This window comes from Rhinatrema bivittatum, chromosome 3 (genome assembly GCF_901001135.1).
Source record: "Rhinatrema bivittatum chromosome 3, aRhiBiv1.1, whole genome shotgun sequence".
Lineage (NCBI taxonomy): Eukaryota > Metazoa > Chordata > Amphibia > Gymnophiona > Rhinatrematidae > Rhinatrema > Rhinatrema bivittatum.
Window position 1 is genome coordinate 455492133 of NC_042617.1, and position 15814 is coordinate 455507946.

The 15814-nt window shown below is 43.5% G+C and overlaps 1 protein-coding gene across 3 annotated transcripts in view; it reads left to right on the plus strand.

Annotated features, from left to right (window-relative positions):
* The first annotated feature begins 7162 nt into the window (after positions 1-7162).
* The window catches only part of TRIB2 (tribbles pseudokinase 2), a 42743-nt gene continuing 34091 nt past the window's right edge, over positions 7163-15814 (plus strand). Inside the window, exons 1-2 of one of the 3 annotated variants that reach the window (XM_029595922.1) lie at positions 7163-7232; positions 7965-8609. In XM_029595922.1, the coding sequence (XP_029451782.1) occupies positions 8340-8609 (270 nt within the window). In that variant the 5' untranslated portion in view covers positions 7163-7232; positions 7965-8339. Of the gene's footprint in view, positions 7233-7257; positions 8610-15814 lie in introns of those variants that run through there. The other 2 variants (XM_029595923.1, XM_029595921.1) reach the window with 2 other exon arrangements.

A 15814-nucleotide genomic window follows, 5' to 3' on the forward strand; every position in this document is an offset into this window, starting at 1 on the left:
GGGGATGGGCCTGAGAAATCCGGCAGCGATCGCACCACCGCGGTGTTATCGCTGCTGGCTTTTGCACCCAATAGCGCCACCGTGAAAGGTGGTGCTATTGGACGCGCTACTGGCAGCGATAAGGGATCTTACTTTTTCGCCGCTAGCTAAGTTTCCGCCGCGTCTACTCCGACGATGCCCCGACTCCTCCTCTTCCAGTGCCGACTCCAGCCCGACTCCGCCCCTATCTATCTATAGGGAATAGAAAATGACCCCCTTAATGTTCCTAATGCATACCACAACTCTGGAATTGAGTTTGAATAATTGAATTCTCAAACGTGTAATGCAGTGTGTTGATTTGTGAGCTCACAATTTTCAGGTAGTCCCTTGTAGTTAATGGTAATCTTCTCTGATGCACTGGACTTTTTGTGGCAGGGTTGCACCTTCATTGACATCCATTCTCCTCCCGCTTGACTCTTGCTGTCGAAGATCAGTAGCATGACAAATCTCCCTATTCTCAAACAGAATATATAAAAGAATCCAGCCTATACTCTCATGTCCATCTTTTGAAAATATAGAGAAAAAGAGTAGTCCCTCAAATAATCCAGATTTCTTAGGGAAACTGTATTCTAGCTAAAAAAAAAACCAAAACAAATATAGTGAAGGCGTTTGCCCTATTTCTATTTTGAATTTTCCCAGTAAGGTGGAATAACACTCAGGGGCACACTCTCTCTCAGTCACTGGCAAAATTAGGAATTATATTTTTGCCAGCCTTGACTAAGTTTTATGGCAAAGTTCTATCACAGCTCATTTTCTCTTCAGTCTTGCTAGCATATAAGCAGCATAATCTATGTTCAGATTCACAGTCAAGTGACCACAGAACAAAGTCTTTCCCACTCAAGTCTCCATAAATTTCTCACTCTTCTACTTTCACTAAAGATCACAGTGTGAATATAATTCCACTGTGATTTCTGTATCAAAAAAGCAGGGAATTCACTGTACCTACATTAACAACTAACAAGAGTTAATTTACTGTCAAATACCAAACTTTCCTCAGTAAGATCTCTTTGTAAGGGAGTCTCAAACAGCTTTCCTTCTGAATTTCCTGAGGTGTTGTAAATAACTGAATTGCTTTAGCTCAATTTACACAGGCTGCTCATCTTTCCAGTCACAGACACAGATTAAACCAACAATGCAAATCTTCCTTTCTTAACACTGTATACAGAAGGTACTTACACTATGCCTCACAGTTCTAAAACAGAGCTATTTCACCTCAAACATCTGCAGTCTCTCTCCCCAAAGGATTAGCGTAAGGGAGTCTCAAGCAGCTTTCCTTCTGAATTTCCTGAGGTGTTGTAAATAACTGAATTGCTTTAGCTCAATTTACACAGGCTGCTCATCTTTCCAGTCACAGACACAGATTAAACCAACAATGCAAATCTTCCTTTCTTAACGCTGTATACAGAAGGTACTTACACTATGCCTCACAGTTCTAAAACAGAGCTATTTCACCTCAAACATCTGCAGTCTCTCTCCCCAAAGGCCATTGCTCTGTGTTTCTCTCCTCCCTGCTTCTGCTTCTGGCTACGTTTGGTGGTCTGAGCTATGACTCAGATAAAGCTTTTTGTTTTGACCTTCTGCCTTTTTTCTACTGGCTCTGTGGGCTGCCTTGTTTAAATTTCCTTCAACCTAGGGAGGGTGGGGGGGAGTAAGTAATTAGTAGCCCGATCCAGCCTGTGAATTTTTAAAAGAATCAATAGTTCAGATATTCTTTGGCACTAACTGGTAGTGCCAAAGAATGGCAAATGGTGAGATAGGTTTGAGACCCTGTATTATCTTCTGATTCAGGCAAATTGGGAAACTTTGGAAAGGCTTGGCCTTCCCCAAGCCTCTTACATGTGCTATCTATGAGAAAAATACTGGGGAAAGAGGGGGTCAGAAACTTGTAAAGTCCAGTTTTGGTAAGACTATCAAAAACATAAAATGTCCTGCTTTATTCTGTTACATCTGCAAGCTCTTGCGGGAAAAAAAAATCTAATAGTGGATAACTGGATGTAGGAGAAAGAAGGAAAACAAGTGTAATGAAGGTGGATGGGCATCAAAGTTGGGGGGAAGGGCAGGAGAGGTTGCATGCTGGTGGAGAGGTTCAGGGGGAAGACTGCAAATACCAGTCTTTGACCTGGACTTACAGTTCAGCAAATGTTTTTATTTTACTTTATTTTTTTTGACATTTCAAAAATGTAACACAAGTGAATTTAAGAACATAAGAAATTGCCATGCTGGGTCAGACCAAGGGTCCATCAAGCCCAGCATCCTGTTTCCAACAGAGGCTGGGCTTGATGGACCCACAAGAACCACAATTACCTGGCCACAAGAACCTGGCAATTACCCAAACACTAAGAAGAACCCATGCTACTGATGCAATTAATAGCAGTGGCTATTCCCTAAGCATAATTGATTAATAGCCATTAATGGACTTCTCCTCCAAGAACTTATCCAAACCTTTTTTGAACCCAGCTACACTAACTGCACTAACCACCTCCTCTGGCAACAAATTACAGAGCTTTATTTTGCATTGAGTGAAAAAGAATTTTCTCTGATTAGTCTTAAATGTGTTACTTGCTAACTTCATGGAATGCTCCCTAGTCCTTCTATTATTCGAAATTGTAAATAACCGAGTCACATCTACTCGTTCAAGACCTCTCACGATCTTAAAGGCCTCTATCATATCCCCCCTCAGCCGTCTCTTCTCCAAGCTGAACAGCCCTAACCTCTTCAGCCTTTCCTCATAGGGAAGCTGTTCCATCCCCTTTATCATTTTGGTTGCCCTTCTCTGTACCTTCTCCATCGCAACTATATCTTTTTTGAGATGCGGCGACCAGAATTGTACACAGTATTCAAGGTGCAGTCTCACCATGGAGCGATACAGAGGCATTATGACATTTTCCGTTCTATTAACCATTCCTTTCCTAATAATTCTTAACATTCTATTTGCTTTTTTGACTGCTGCAGCACACTGAGCCGACGATTTTAAAGTATTATCCACTATGATGCCTAGATCTTTTTCCTGGGTGGTAGCTCCTAATATGGAACCTAACATCGTGTAACTACAGCAAGGGTTATTTTTCCCTATATACAACACCTTGCACTTGTCCACATTAAATTTCATCTGCCATTTGGATGCCCAATCTTCCAGTCTTGCAAGGTACTCCTGTAATTTATCACAGTCTGCTTGTGATTTAACTACTCTGAATAATTTTGTATCATCCGCAAATTTGATAACCTCACTTGTCGTATTCCTTTCCAGATCATTTATATATATATATATTGAAAAGCACCGGTCCAAGTACAGATCCCTGAGGCACTCCACTGTTTACCCTTTTCCACTGAGAAAATTGACCATTTAATCCTACTCTCTGTTTCCTGTCTTTTAACCAGTTTGTAATCCACGAAAGGACATCGCCTCCTATCCCATGACTTTTTAGTTTTCGTAGAAGCCTCTCATGAGGGACTTTGTCAAATGCCTTCTGAAAATCCAAATACACTACATCTACCGGTTCACCTTTATCCACATGTTTATTAACCCCTTCAAAAAAAAAATGAAGCAGATTTGTTAGGCAAGACTTCCCTTGGGTAAATCCATGTTGACTGTGTCCCATTAAATCATGTCTTTCTATATGCTCTACGATTTTGATCTTGAGAATAGTTTCCACTATTTTTCCTGGCACTGAAGTCAGGCTCACTGGTCTATAGTTACCCGGGTCGCCCCTGGAGCCTTTTTTAAATATTGGGGTTACATTCGCCACCCTCCAGTCTTCAGGTACAATGGATGATTTTAATGATAGGTTACAAATTTTAACTAAGACTCCAAGCAGATATTAAAAAATTCAAAGCTGATTTAAAAACCTGACTTTTTAACTGTGCTTACTCCAATTGTAGTTAATATATTTTAATACTATATTTTAACTTAGTACGCCACATGTTAAGATAGTTGGTTAGGAATAATTTTATGCTGATTTTAGCATATATTAATGTAGGTAATTAATCTTAGCACTTATTTATACTGTTTTGATATTTTTTAGCATTATTTTAGAATTATACATCATTTATTTAATTGTTTTACTGTGTTTATTGAATGTGCTTTTATTGTTTTATGTTTATTTATTGTAAACCGATGTGATGGATTTCTGATACGTTGGTATATAAAAAGTAATAAACTATAAACTATAATTTTGACAGTGCACTGAAGCTCCACCTATTTATAATGGGGATCAGTTATACCCAAATTATGACCCATAGGCTGCATCTGGCCCACTGAGCATATTTTTTCTGGCCCTTTTTCCTTTGTCTCCATGCAGCAGGCACAATAAAACAGTCTGAATCATCCGACGGTGACCTGCCCAAATCTGAGTGTCATTGGAGGGCACCCAATGCACAAAATCAGGGTCGAATGAAGAGCATTTGTCTTTGAAGGGAGGACTTGCCTGATCCAACATGTCAACAGATGAAAAAAGCTGTCATTGCATGGCCAGCACCATCAAATAGCCTGCCTGATCAGAGGGGATCCACTTTACATGCTTGTATATGCACTCACTGATCTGCATCTAGATGATTGGAGTATGTGCCACCAAGTAAGCCAGTGCCTGGATGTTGTCACTGCACTCCCTGTGGCCTGACTTACACTCACTATTATGGGCCCTGATGCTGGTGGCTGCTGCCCCTGCAGGCACTAGTGGTTGTTCCCTGCTCTTAGGGTGGAATGAAGAAAGCAAGCTAGGTGGAAGAGAGAGATTTGGGGGCGGGAGAGACTTGGGACAGGGGATTTGAACCTGTGAGGGGGAGGGAGGGAGAAAAGAAAAGCAGAAAGAAGGGACTAAGCGTGAGTTGAATCTGAAAGGAACAGGAGAGCTGGAGGAAGGGAAAGGATTGAACCTGTGAGGGGGCAGCAAAAAGGGAGAGAGAGAGAGACGGGGCATTTAGTCTGGAAAGGGAAGACATAGGTCTAGACATCCTGAGACTGAAGTAAATTCTGGACACTTCCAGAGCCCCAGTTCCTGAGTCAGCCGGTGAAGGGAGAGAGAGAGAGAGAGAGAGAGATAGCAGGGGAGAGTGTCTGGGGAGGGGGGGGGGGGTGTCTTATGATGTGTTTTTACAGTACTCCTGGGAGAATTCTGCCAACAAAAAGTAGCATTTACAGTAATAACTTTTCTTTTGTAGTTGTTAAAAAATTATTACTTAAAATCAGCATTCACATGGAGGTGAAAGTAGTTGGTGGATGGCTAATGTCTACTCTCTCTTCCCTCTGCAATCCCCATCTGCTGATCACATTTTCCAAAGGGGACCACCCTTTCCCCCTTCTCTAGCCCTTTTGGTGATTTGAGATGTGCTAGGTATCCCTTCTCATGAAAAATTTTGAAATCCTTGGCACATTTGTCAAACTTTTATTTATACGTTTTTATATACCGAAGTATTGGCAGGGGCCTTCACTCCGGTTTACAGTTATAACAACGCTATACATTGAAGTTAGATGAACAGCTTTAACAGAGTTAAAGTTATAAAGAATATATACAAACACCTGTTAAAGGTCTAAGTATGTCAGAACTGTTGGAAACATGGACATACTTTAACATATTTACAAATATATCAGATATAAACAAGGGTAAGTAAAAAACTCTTGGGAGCAATACAGACAGTGGGTTAGGGATACATTATCAAGTGATATGAAGGTTAAGATGATCAGGTAGTGAGTTGATTGGATAGGTACTGGGTAGGGGGATGAGCTGAGGGGAAGAAGAGAGGTTGGGTCTAGTGGGGGAGATTAAGGAAGAGAGGGGGGGAAATGAGTTATTAAGGGCATGAGGTGCAATTGTTATCTTTGAACAGAAAATATTTTTTAAAAAGTGCACCTTAGCAGTGATGATACCACACCAGTGTCTTGTGAAAAAAAAAATACACAAGACACACTGTTTATCAAAAGATTCTGCAAAAAAGAAAAAGGATCAACTTTACTGAATGCCTCGTGGGAAAACAAAGCACTCTCCTGTCCTCCAGCACTTCCTCTAATTTACCCCCCACAAAGGGAGCGCTCTTCTCCTGACCGGATTGTCCATGACATACCCTCCTATTTGATTTTCTGCTGTGATCTTACTGTTGAAGCAGTAAAAAATCTTTTGAGCTGCCTGCAACATTTTATCGCGACGTTATTCTTTAACAAATGTTTTAAATTTAATGAACATTTTGAACCTTTCTCTAAAGCCATTAACAGGATTAAAAAAAAGAATCTTCTGCTCTAATAACAACGAAGTTTTGTTACAAGGGGGGGGGGGGGGGGGGGGCCTCAATACAAGTGGAAGCTTACAAGACAGTATTAGGTGCACGGCAAGCGGCCTATTTTGTTCTAAACATCACAGTTTGTATTCAACAAAGAGCTATTACGCAATAATAAAAACCGCTCGGCTAAATTACAATAAATTACACAATTTTCTAAGGAGCCTCGATGAGATTAAAACGGGCCTCCGGGCAGGAGAACTCCTCCCACATAACTACACAGGGAAAATCAGCTGCAAATATATCTGCATAGCCAAGAAAGAAAAAACATCTCGATTTCTTCATTGAGAAAATTCACGTTGTAGCTTAAGCTGTAATGCTGCCAACATGTAATCCACGCACATGCCAAAATCTTTGAACAGGATGCTGCATCGGAGTAAGCCCTTAAAATACCTAACAATTAACAGCAAAAGAAAACAGCTACCAAAATCTCAGAGGCGGCAAGTCCAGAAATTAAAAAAAAAAATCCTAACGCAAGCCTAAAAAATGAATTACCTAAAAAAAGGAAACGGAAAAGCCGGAGAGCCTGATACGCTTAAAAAAATCTGACAGCTCCTAGCGTTGAATCAGCCATTGACAAAGCAGCGGTTTGTGAAGATGAGCGCGGAGGGATATATATCCACCGACTCTGGCTCAGAGAGGCAGCTTGGAAAGGGATTGCAAGAATTACAACAACAAGAAAAAAAAAGAATGAGCTAGACAGGGAGCCTCGTGAGCTCATAAACCCTTGGAACGTAGGGTTATTTGATTGACAGACGGTGTCTCCAATCAAGGACGAGATTCCCGGGAAATGGGCGGGCCTTGCTTGTAGGCACACCAGTGTGCAGAGGCGGGGATGGCTCAGTCAGCCTTAGCACAGGAGCTCAACGTGAATGTGCTACTGACAGTCAGTGGTGAGGGAGACAAGCTCAGAGATTCCTGGCCACGTAAGTACTATTAATACATTGTGGGAGATGATGGCTTGTTGAAAGGGATCGGCCTGGCCATCCCTTTTTTTTTTAAATCTACCTCTGCAAAAAAAAATTTCCATAATTTTTTTTTAACGGAGACTGCAATTTTCACCTCCCTCTGCAAGACAATCATCTCAAAACTTACACAAGACGCCGTTAGAATTCTGCAGTATTTTTTGTTGTATTTTTGCATTGCCAATTACGGTGGAAGGCCCTGCAAGAAAAGCCCGTGCCGTAGAAACTTGAAACCATTGATCTTTCCTTGTCCTTGATTGCACTTTTTTTTAAAGCTAAGGTTGTGGTTTTTTAATGCATTTTTTTGAGTTGTGCAAAATTTTTATGGACTGACTTACTCCTGTTTGCAAGTATTAATATTTTTGTGATTTCAGAGTGGCTGCAGTCCGCTGTAAGTTAATAGCTCTCTGGTTATTATTATTATTTTTTTTTTGTTTAATGTGTGCATAGCTTTTGTTATCACGGAAAAGGTTCAGACGCCATCTACAGTTAAAACCCCTGCAACTTTTTTGTTCCCCAGTGAAAAAAAAATACTGTATGCAGCAGTACATTCGGGAAAAATACCTGGTATCTTTCTGATATTTTCATATATGCAGCATCTGATTTCTGTGACATTCCAAAACCACAAAGAAAAAACTGTTGGATCTATTGCCTGCTTTTTTTCCCCCTCCCTCTTGTTACATATGTTTGCAGTAGCAGCAGCAGCTGCTCCCTGAGGTCAGCGGACCGAGCCCTCACGTTTCTGAGTTCTGGAACTTGCATTTGGAAAGAGGAAACCTAAAAATTTTCAGCTGCATCTTTCCATCTTGCCAAGCATCACACGCTGCTCAGCTATCAGGGAAATTCGAGTAATTCCTGCTCTGTGATACTGTTCCACGGAACCTTGCTCCGCAAAAGCTGATCACTTGCAACTGATATTTTTCCCTGCCTTTTGCGGACAATAGGAACGTTCTTGTTTTCTTTGGGATTGTCTTAATAAACCCTTTGCTCCGCACAAAGGCGCCTTCCGCTAGACTCGTGGTGACTGCCGATCCTCCCCGCTGGGGTTTTGTTGTTCTTCCCATACTCATGAACATACAAAGGTCGAACCCCATTACCATAGCACGTTATGGCAGATCGCGGAACAAAACCCAGGATTTTGAGGAGCTCTTGTCCTTGAGGTCCACCGAGTCGAGCCAGAGCTTCAGCCCCAACCTCGGCTCTCCTAGCCCGCCGGAGACTCCCAACTCGTCGCATTGCGTTTCCTGCATCGGGAAATACTTATTGTTGGAGCCCCTGGAAGGGGACCACGTTTTCCGAGCCGTGCATCTGCACAGTGGAGAGGAGCTGGTGTGCAAGGTAAATCACTAGTTCTATTTTTCTATGAAAATAGCATATTTAATTTCTCACCCGAAAACCCATTGCATTATCTTAAAAAAAAAAAATATATATATATAAATATATATATATATAAATATATATATATATATGTGTGTGTGGCGGAGCACGTTAAACCCTTGCTTTATGCTCATTCATTGATTTGACCATGCATAGGTTTAACGTGCTCCCCCACTCCCCGCGTAGACTGCATCTGACTTAGTGTTTGCATATTTTTTAATTTGGATTTTCATACGACACAATCAAGGCTGTATGAAATATTGAGAGGTAAGGAAATGGTTCGGTTTTGAATCATCTCCCCCAAGCCGTTCTCCAAAAAATGGAGCAGGGAATCCCTTGCTAATTTTAAGCTGCTGACGACTCGCTCTTGCAGCCATTGTTCTTGGAAACATGCAGGTTTACAGACAGCTTTGCTCATTTAAAGCAGGAAGACATTGAGGTCGGCGTACTGTGCATTCATCCTCCGCCCCCTCACACATACATACACCACCTCCCTCTCTCCCCCAGGAAACTAATTTTAAAACCGTTCTTCTTTGTGTCCATCCCCCTGCTTCCTCCCCGGCAAGAAAAGAATCTGCCGACTTACAGTATGCAGACAGTTTTGACTTTCATACTGTTGGAAAGCCCACGTTATGTATCACTGCCACCCCCGGTCCTTGAAAGAACCTGGCAGTGCTGTATTATACCAAATCATCCTTAAAACGTCTGTTGCCTTAAAACCGCTTGTTATCCTTCCGAATTCTCTGCTAGTCGCAAATGTAAGCTAATCAGTCTAGCTGGAAAATGATGGCTTTTCTTTCATTGGGCATTTTTTAAAAATCATGTGAGTGGTACTCTCAGAATGCCGGTTGGGTGAAATTGATTTGCTTTGCAATTAATTTTAAAGGTTGGGTTGAAAGAGAAAAAGGTACCTGTTGCCACCACTTATGAATGAGTCATGTAATATTTACTTTCCTGCCTTGCAGTTAATTGAAAAGAAGGTGGCTTTTAAGTTACCAAGCACCCTCCCCCCATCCCGCCCACCTCCGGAAGAGGACTTTTCTTTTTTTTTTTCTTTTGGGGGATTTTTCTCCCTGAATGTAAGGGAGGAAAGAGAGAGGTACTTTACAGATTGACTGAGTGGGCGAGCAGACCCCCCCCCCCCCCCCCCCTGTTCACTGTCTGTCCCTTTGTGGAATTCTTCGCTGCTTATGTTCTTGTTCAGTTGCTCAGTTTCTTGTATATTTGCCTTCCCTTTCCCCTTTAATTATTACTTTTCCCAGCGTTTACACTCACCCTCTTTTCATCCCGAATAAACCAAAAAAAAGAAAAAAACAGCACAATCTGAGGCCAGCAAGGAGAAGGCTGCAGGGAGTGCATCCAGCAGCAGCCAACCAGCATTGCTTGCCCCAGCAAGGATGCATCTGGCCTCAGTCACCATTGAGGCGAAAGTGTCAGCATACCCGACCGTAGAGAGCATAACACAGGCATGGAGACCATGGTCCCCCAGCCCCTCCACAGGCTGTTCCCATCAGAGACTTCCAATCTGGGTAAGACTTGTGCCGTGGTAGGAAGGAAAGCAAGTGGAACCTTGGTGAGAGAGCACCCAGCCACGCCCAAGCGAGATGCACGTGGGGCAAGGAGAACTAAAGCTGCTTACACATATGCACAAGCAACAATAGGGGAAGAAAAAGGCTAATATGCCACTTTAAGTGGGAAAGGAAATTCCTGTCTGGAGTCATCTTGAGGGGAAAGGAGAGACAATCTGGGTAGGATCCTAGTTGCCCTAAGGGCCATTTCAGCCTTGGTTGGCTGGTACCACTGTGGGAAAATCCATGGTTCTTAGTGTTCTGGCTAATCCCATCCTTTTAATAGTACTGGTGGCATCACCCTTCCCTTGCACCCTATTTGCAAAGGGTGGCAAGGGAAAGCTGGGTGGGGAGAGGAAAGCAAAAACCAATCACCATGCCTCACTTCTATCCATCCCAGTAGGGTGGGAGTGGAACTGACAACTTTGGTCACAGGGAATTTTTCAGTGGTCCTATGCCTTGGGTGATGCATAGCTTTTATGGAGAAGGAGGCATCAAAGGCCCTTGTATGAAACACAGATTGTACAAACCCCTCCTGTCCTGATGAGACAGAATTGATACATGTGGTCGGAGCCTATAATGTGTCTTGAAGCCATATGTATGGCAAAACCATGCTCTTCCTGAGCTCTTTGGCAGCCCTACACAAAGTATTGGTGGTAAGGGGCTTTTCTAGCAGTTGGAGCTCCTGGAAAGCCAGGGCACTCTAGTTGTGCTTTAATATGCCATCCTTCCTCCCTGACATGCTACTGAGGCAGGTCCTCAAGAGTTTGGGAGATTTAAGTCAACAACTATAGTAATTACCCTAGGACATGAAGGGAAAGGTCTGAGGCAAGTTTAAATCATCTTCCCAGATTGCCAAAAGGAAGTGTGGAGGTGGGTTGCCATTCTCCAAGGGTATTGCTTTTATGCCATGAAAGAGGCAAGGTATTTTAATTTTAACTTGGGGGGGGTGACCAGAAGCACTTGGCAAGTACCATGCAGAGCTTGCCCAAGACTTGGTACATTGTTTCCTCTCCAGCCTTCATGTTCCTCGAAGCCTGTCCCTACCCATAAGGACTCAAGTCTGACAGGTGCCAAAGGCCAGGCAGAAGTGTCATCTGCCCTATCCTGGAGCTCCAAGTAGCCCCCTCACGGACACCACCAAATCCAACCCAGGCCTAACAGTGCAAGATACATCTCTTTGTAAGGAGGCCAGCAGGCAGGTCACCCGTATCAGGAAGGCAGTCAGAGATAGGGTTGAGCCCCCTACCGAGATTCCCCTTCTCCTGTCGGGTAACAAAGAGGGGCTTTAGGACATGGGAGGCAGGTGGGAAGGTGGATGAAGAGGTCTTAGCTGAGGCAGGCCCTGTAGATAGGCAAAATCAGGCCTAACCCTTTAATCCTTTTAGCTATAACCTAGGCAGCCCTAGGACACCGAGTGAGGATTTGGGAATACTCCTAGAACTAGCTGAGGAGGCTGAGAAAGGAGCTCTGCGGTAGAGGTACAGAGACCCCTCTTCCACCACATCTCTCTGAATAAAAACTTGTCCCCTTCAGGGAAAGGTAAGCTTCAGGGCCGGTCCCTCCTCCAGGATGGAGGCTCAGTAAAAATACAAGATGGGTCACCCTCTCTGCCCAGAACCTGGAGGAGCTGCTAGACTCCAGGAGATGGGAGTTTATCCTCCTGTCCCTAGTGTCACCCAGCAATAGCTCCCCTGACCCACTTGCACCTATGAGGTGGCTGTGCCCCACCCCATCCCACTTGCTAGGAGATGAAGCAGTAGAGTCTAAAAATTGTGGGTAAGGGGTCAGGTCCCTGGTGCCTCAGTCTCTTGACTCAGGTAGGTGAGAATTTGAGAGTACAAGGGACTTGCTGACTACCAGGGGCTGGCATGGAGTCCCTTGGCACCTCCACCCTTATCCTTCTTGAGTTGTTTTCATTAGGAAAGAGATGGCCAGAACAGAGCAGATTTGACCCTAAGTAGAAAGAAACAAAAGGAGTGACCAATGCGGTCCCTAGGTGAAGAGTCATGCACTCACCCATACTTCTGTAGTGGGCCAATATCATAAATTAAAGCAAAATTACTACACCAGTCAACACACTTACTCGAGTACTGCTTACCAGAGGATGTCTCTTACATTCTGAACTCTTAATACCAATGGCTAAAGGGCAGTTCATTTAAGAAATTTATATTTTGCATGTTCCAATGTGCTCCGCAGACACTGGATTCTCTCTTTCCTGTGCATGGTAGAATACTCTGTGACTTTCCTACAAGAGATCCACAACATACTGGTTGAGAAGAGTGCTCCTCCTCGTCATTTATTTTATTTATTTATTTATTTTTAATTTTTATATACCGGAATTCCTGTATGCAATACAAATCATTCCGGTTTACAAGTAACGAAAAGGTTGCCCTGGTCTGGGAGGTTAGACCGGGGTTTTGTACATAGAACATTAAACATTGAACAATAACAATCAACCATTAAACATTATTACAAGGAACATTGAAGGTAAAAATAACATTTAGCAAATGGCAATTAACATTATTAGTGTTTTGGAATAGAATGTGTGTGTACAACATTGGTTCTCCCTGGTCAGCATCCGGTGTGGGAAGCATTTAGCGGTTGCGACTGGCTGCACCTATACTCAAGTGTGGCAGGGGCATAGGTCCTGCTCTTAGATTGACCAGTGGTATTTCTGCTACTTCTTCTTGCTGTGAGTCCTGTCTAGTTATATTGAGCTTGCACCCTTCTTGGCCACAATATGGTGGCCATGAAGGTGAAGCTTGACCCTGTCCATTTTTGTGCCACTTACTGGCATTTCAACAACTCCTTTCTGAAGGAGTGACTCGTGACTGCAGACCAGACGTTTTGGTGAATTGGCACTGCTAAGATGAAGACTTTCCTCAATCAGCCAGTGGTGGGGTGTGGGGAAGGCTTGCCTCAAACTTCTCTGCCAGGGATATGTGTGAGACATCATTAGGGAGAGATGGCGTGGGACTGGTTGGATTTTGAGGGACATCTTAATCTTGAAGTTCACCTCTGATGCTAGGAACAAGTATGAAGAGAATAGTGTGCCTTCTGGTTCCGCTAGGAGCGGTGAAACCTGGGAGCCTATATGAGGTCACAGATCCAGACCCTAGGGGAGATGGTGTGCATCTCGTGCTCTTCTAGGGTTTGGAGAAGAGGAGGAGAAACAAGAAGCAGATGATTTCCCTGTTGTTTGTGGATGGGATTTCCTTCATGGAGTCAGAAAAGATCAGGATGAGAGCCTGGGATTTTTACTTGATTCTTAACCCTAGACCCAGTTGACTCAAGTGCAAGTGCATGCCGTGTTTTGTGGGAGGGGCTTCTTTCTTCAGTAGTTTGTTGAAGGGGTGGCAGAAGGAGGTTATAAAAGCTTTTGGGTCCAGTGGATCTCTCTGCTGCCCTAGACCGGATACCCTGTGGGAAGTCTCTGGGCTAATGATGGAATTTTTTGATGACGTTTGACTTCTTGGGACCCAATGTCCTCAAAGACCTGGCTGAAGCCCTATAAAATGTCTAATTTCCTAGCGTGTAGCAGATGGTCTCAGGACTAATGGGTATAGTGTGCTCCTGATAGCACTTGGAGACGGAGTCAGATTTCAGTCTGACAACAGCCCTAGTACATATACCCCTGCAGGAAGCTTTGCTCTTCAGTATTTTTCCATCTCCATAGCAGTTCGGGACTCTATCCACGCTTGCACAGCGTTAGAGTATTCTAACCAAAGAAATCCAAAACAAAGAACCTCTACAGACAGGCCCCTCACACAGTGTTGACCTCATGCTCAAAGGTGTAGACTAGCGTGACATGTAAAACTGATGCCTGGTTTCACTGCTGTGCATAGAATATAAAATCGTAGCGAAAGTGTTTTCTCTGCAGCTGGTGTCCATGTTAATGAAGGTGATCCACCCTGAGCATACATGGTCCCGGGCCGTACCATTTTTGATAATCTTTTGGGTCTGGGACCTATCTATCTAAAACATAGGACTAACCTGTTGGTGTCCTTCTTTTCTCTGTCAGGAGAAGGCCTTTGGAAGGGTGAATCATAGCTTTTTCATGGGGACACTGCAGGTATTTGGGTTTGGCCTTCATTTCATGGGCCTTTTCTGCCTCTTGTATTTGACTGAAAAATTGCCTGATGATCCTTGGCTGTGCTTCTGGCCTTTGGGGGAGGAGTGCATTAGAGTTGCCTTCTGTCAGGGCAACTGTATGCATTGGCCATTGAGCTACTTCTGTATCTGTTACAAAGGTGGCTTACTGGCCTGACACTGCAGGAGCCAGACTTGTTGTTCACCCTCTTGGCTGTGCCGAGTTCTCCTCATGGCTCAAGAGCATGCAGGCCTGCCAGCAGGTCTGTTCAGCCATGACTCTGCCAAGATCAACTGGGCAAAATGCTTGGGCCTTCTTGTGGAACCACAGTGGGTGGATGAGCTCCCCAGCCATCTTGATAACTTTTCTTGAGGGAGATCCTACTTAGGGGTACACCTATCTGTTGCTCAGACCACAGCATCAGTCAACTGGCTAGAGCCGGAGGAGAAGGTAAAATCTTGTCTGTAAGTAGTGAAGGGGGCTGCTGTTTTTGGTGTCCTTCCTGGAAAGGGCCTTAGTAATTGATCTAGCAGGTTGTGACACTGGCTGATTGTCCTGAGTCTGGCTTCTGAGTTCTTTGCCCATACTAGGAAGGTGATGGACTCTTTTAAGCTGGCAGGAAGCACCGGGTTTTCTGAAGAAGTCCTGAGCCTTCCCCTGAGGCAAGGTGAGTAGGTGTTAATGTACCTGAGGAGTCAGGTCAACAACTTGTCTCTGCCTTCAGGCACCACAGAAGTTCCTGTATGCAAACCCTCCCCCGTGATGATACATGCTAGTGGGCAAGAAACTAGAAAAAATACAGAGACGGGCAATAAAAAATGAGAGTATGGAACAACACTGTTATGAGGAAAGGCTGAACAGGTTAGGGCTTGGAAAAGAGATGAGGTTATGATAGAAGTATATAAAATCAAGAGTGGGGTGAAACAGGTAAATAAGGGATATTGGTATACTCTTTCAGATATTACTAAAATAAGGGACACTCCATGAAACTAACAGCCAGCAGATTTAAAACAATTCATAGAAAGTATTTTTTCCTTCAATGTACCATCAAACTATGGAATCTGTTGCCAGAGGACATAGTTAAAGCCACTAGGTCTAGGTGACTAGCATAGTGGAGGTTTAAAAAAGGTTTGGACAAGTTTCTGGAGGAAAAGTCCATAAACAGTTATTAGCCAGGTAGACTTGGGAAAGCCTTTGCTTATCCTTTGGGGAGGGTGTGGGGGAAGCAACAAGAAATAGATATACTCTATCGAATCTACTGGATACTTGTGATCCAGACTGGCCATTGTTGGAGACAGAATGTTGGGTATGATAGACTTTGGTCTGACTCTGCAAATCTTATGTTCTTTTGATAGGTTTTTCTTCCACCAGTGTGGTTTGTGGTATGACTTGCAGCTTTTTGTCATCAACACGAGAGAGTATGCTCATGACTTAGTGATGCTGGTCTTCTACCAATAAACATTTAAGGTTTGAAACATACTACCCATAGCAAGAGAGCTTACTGT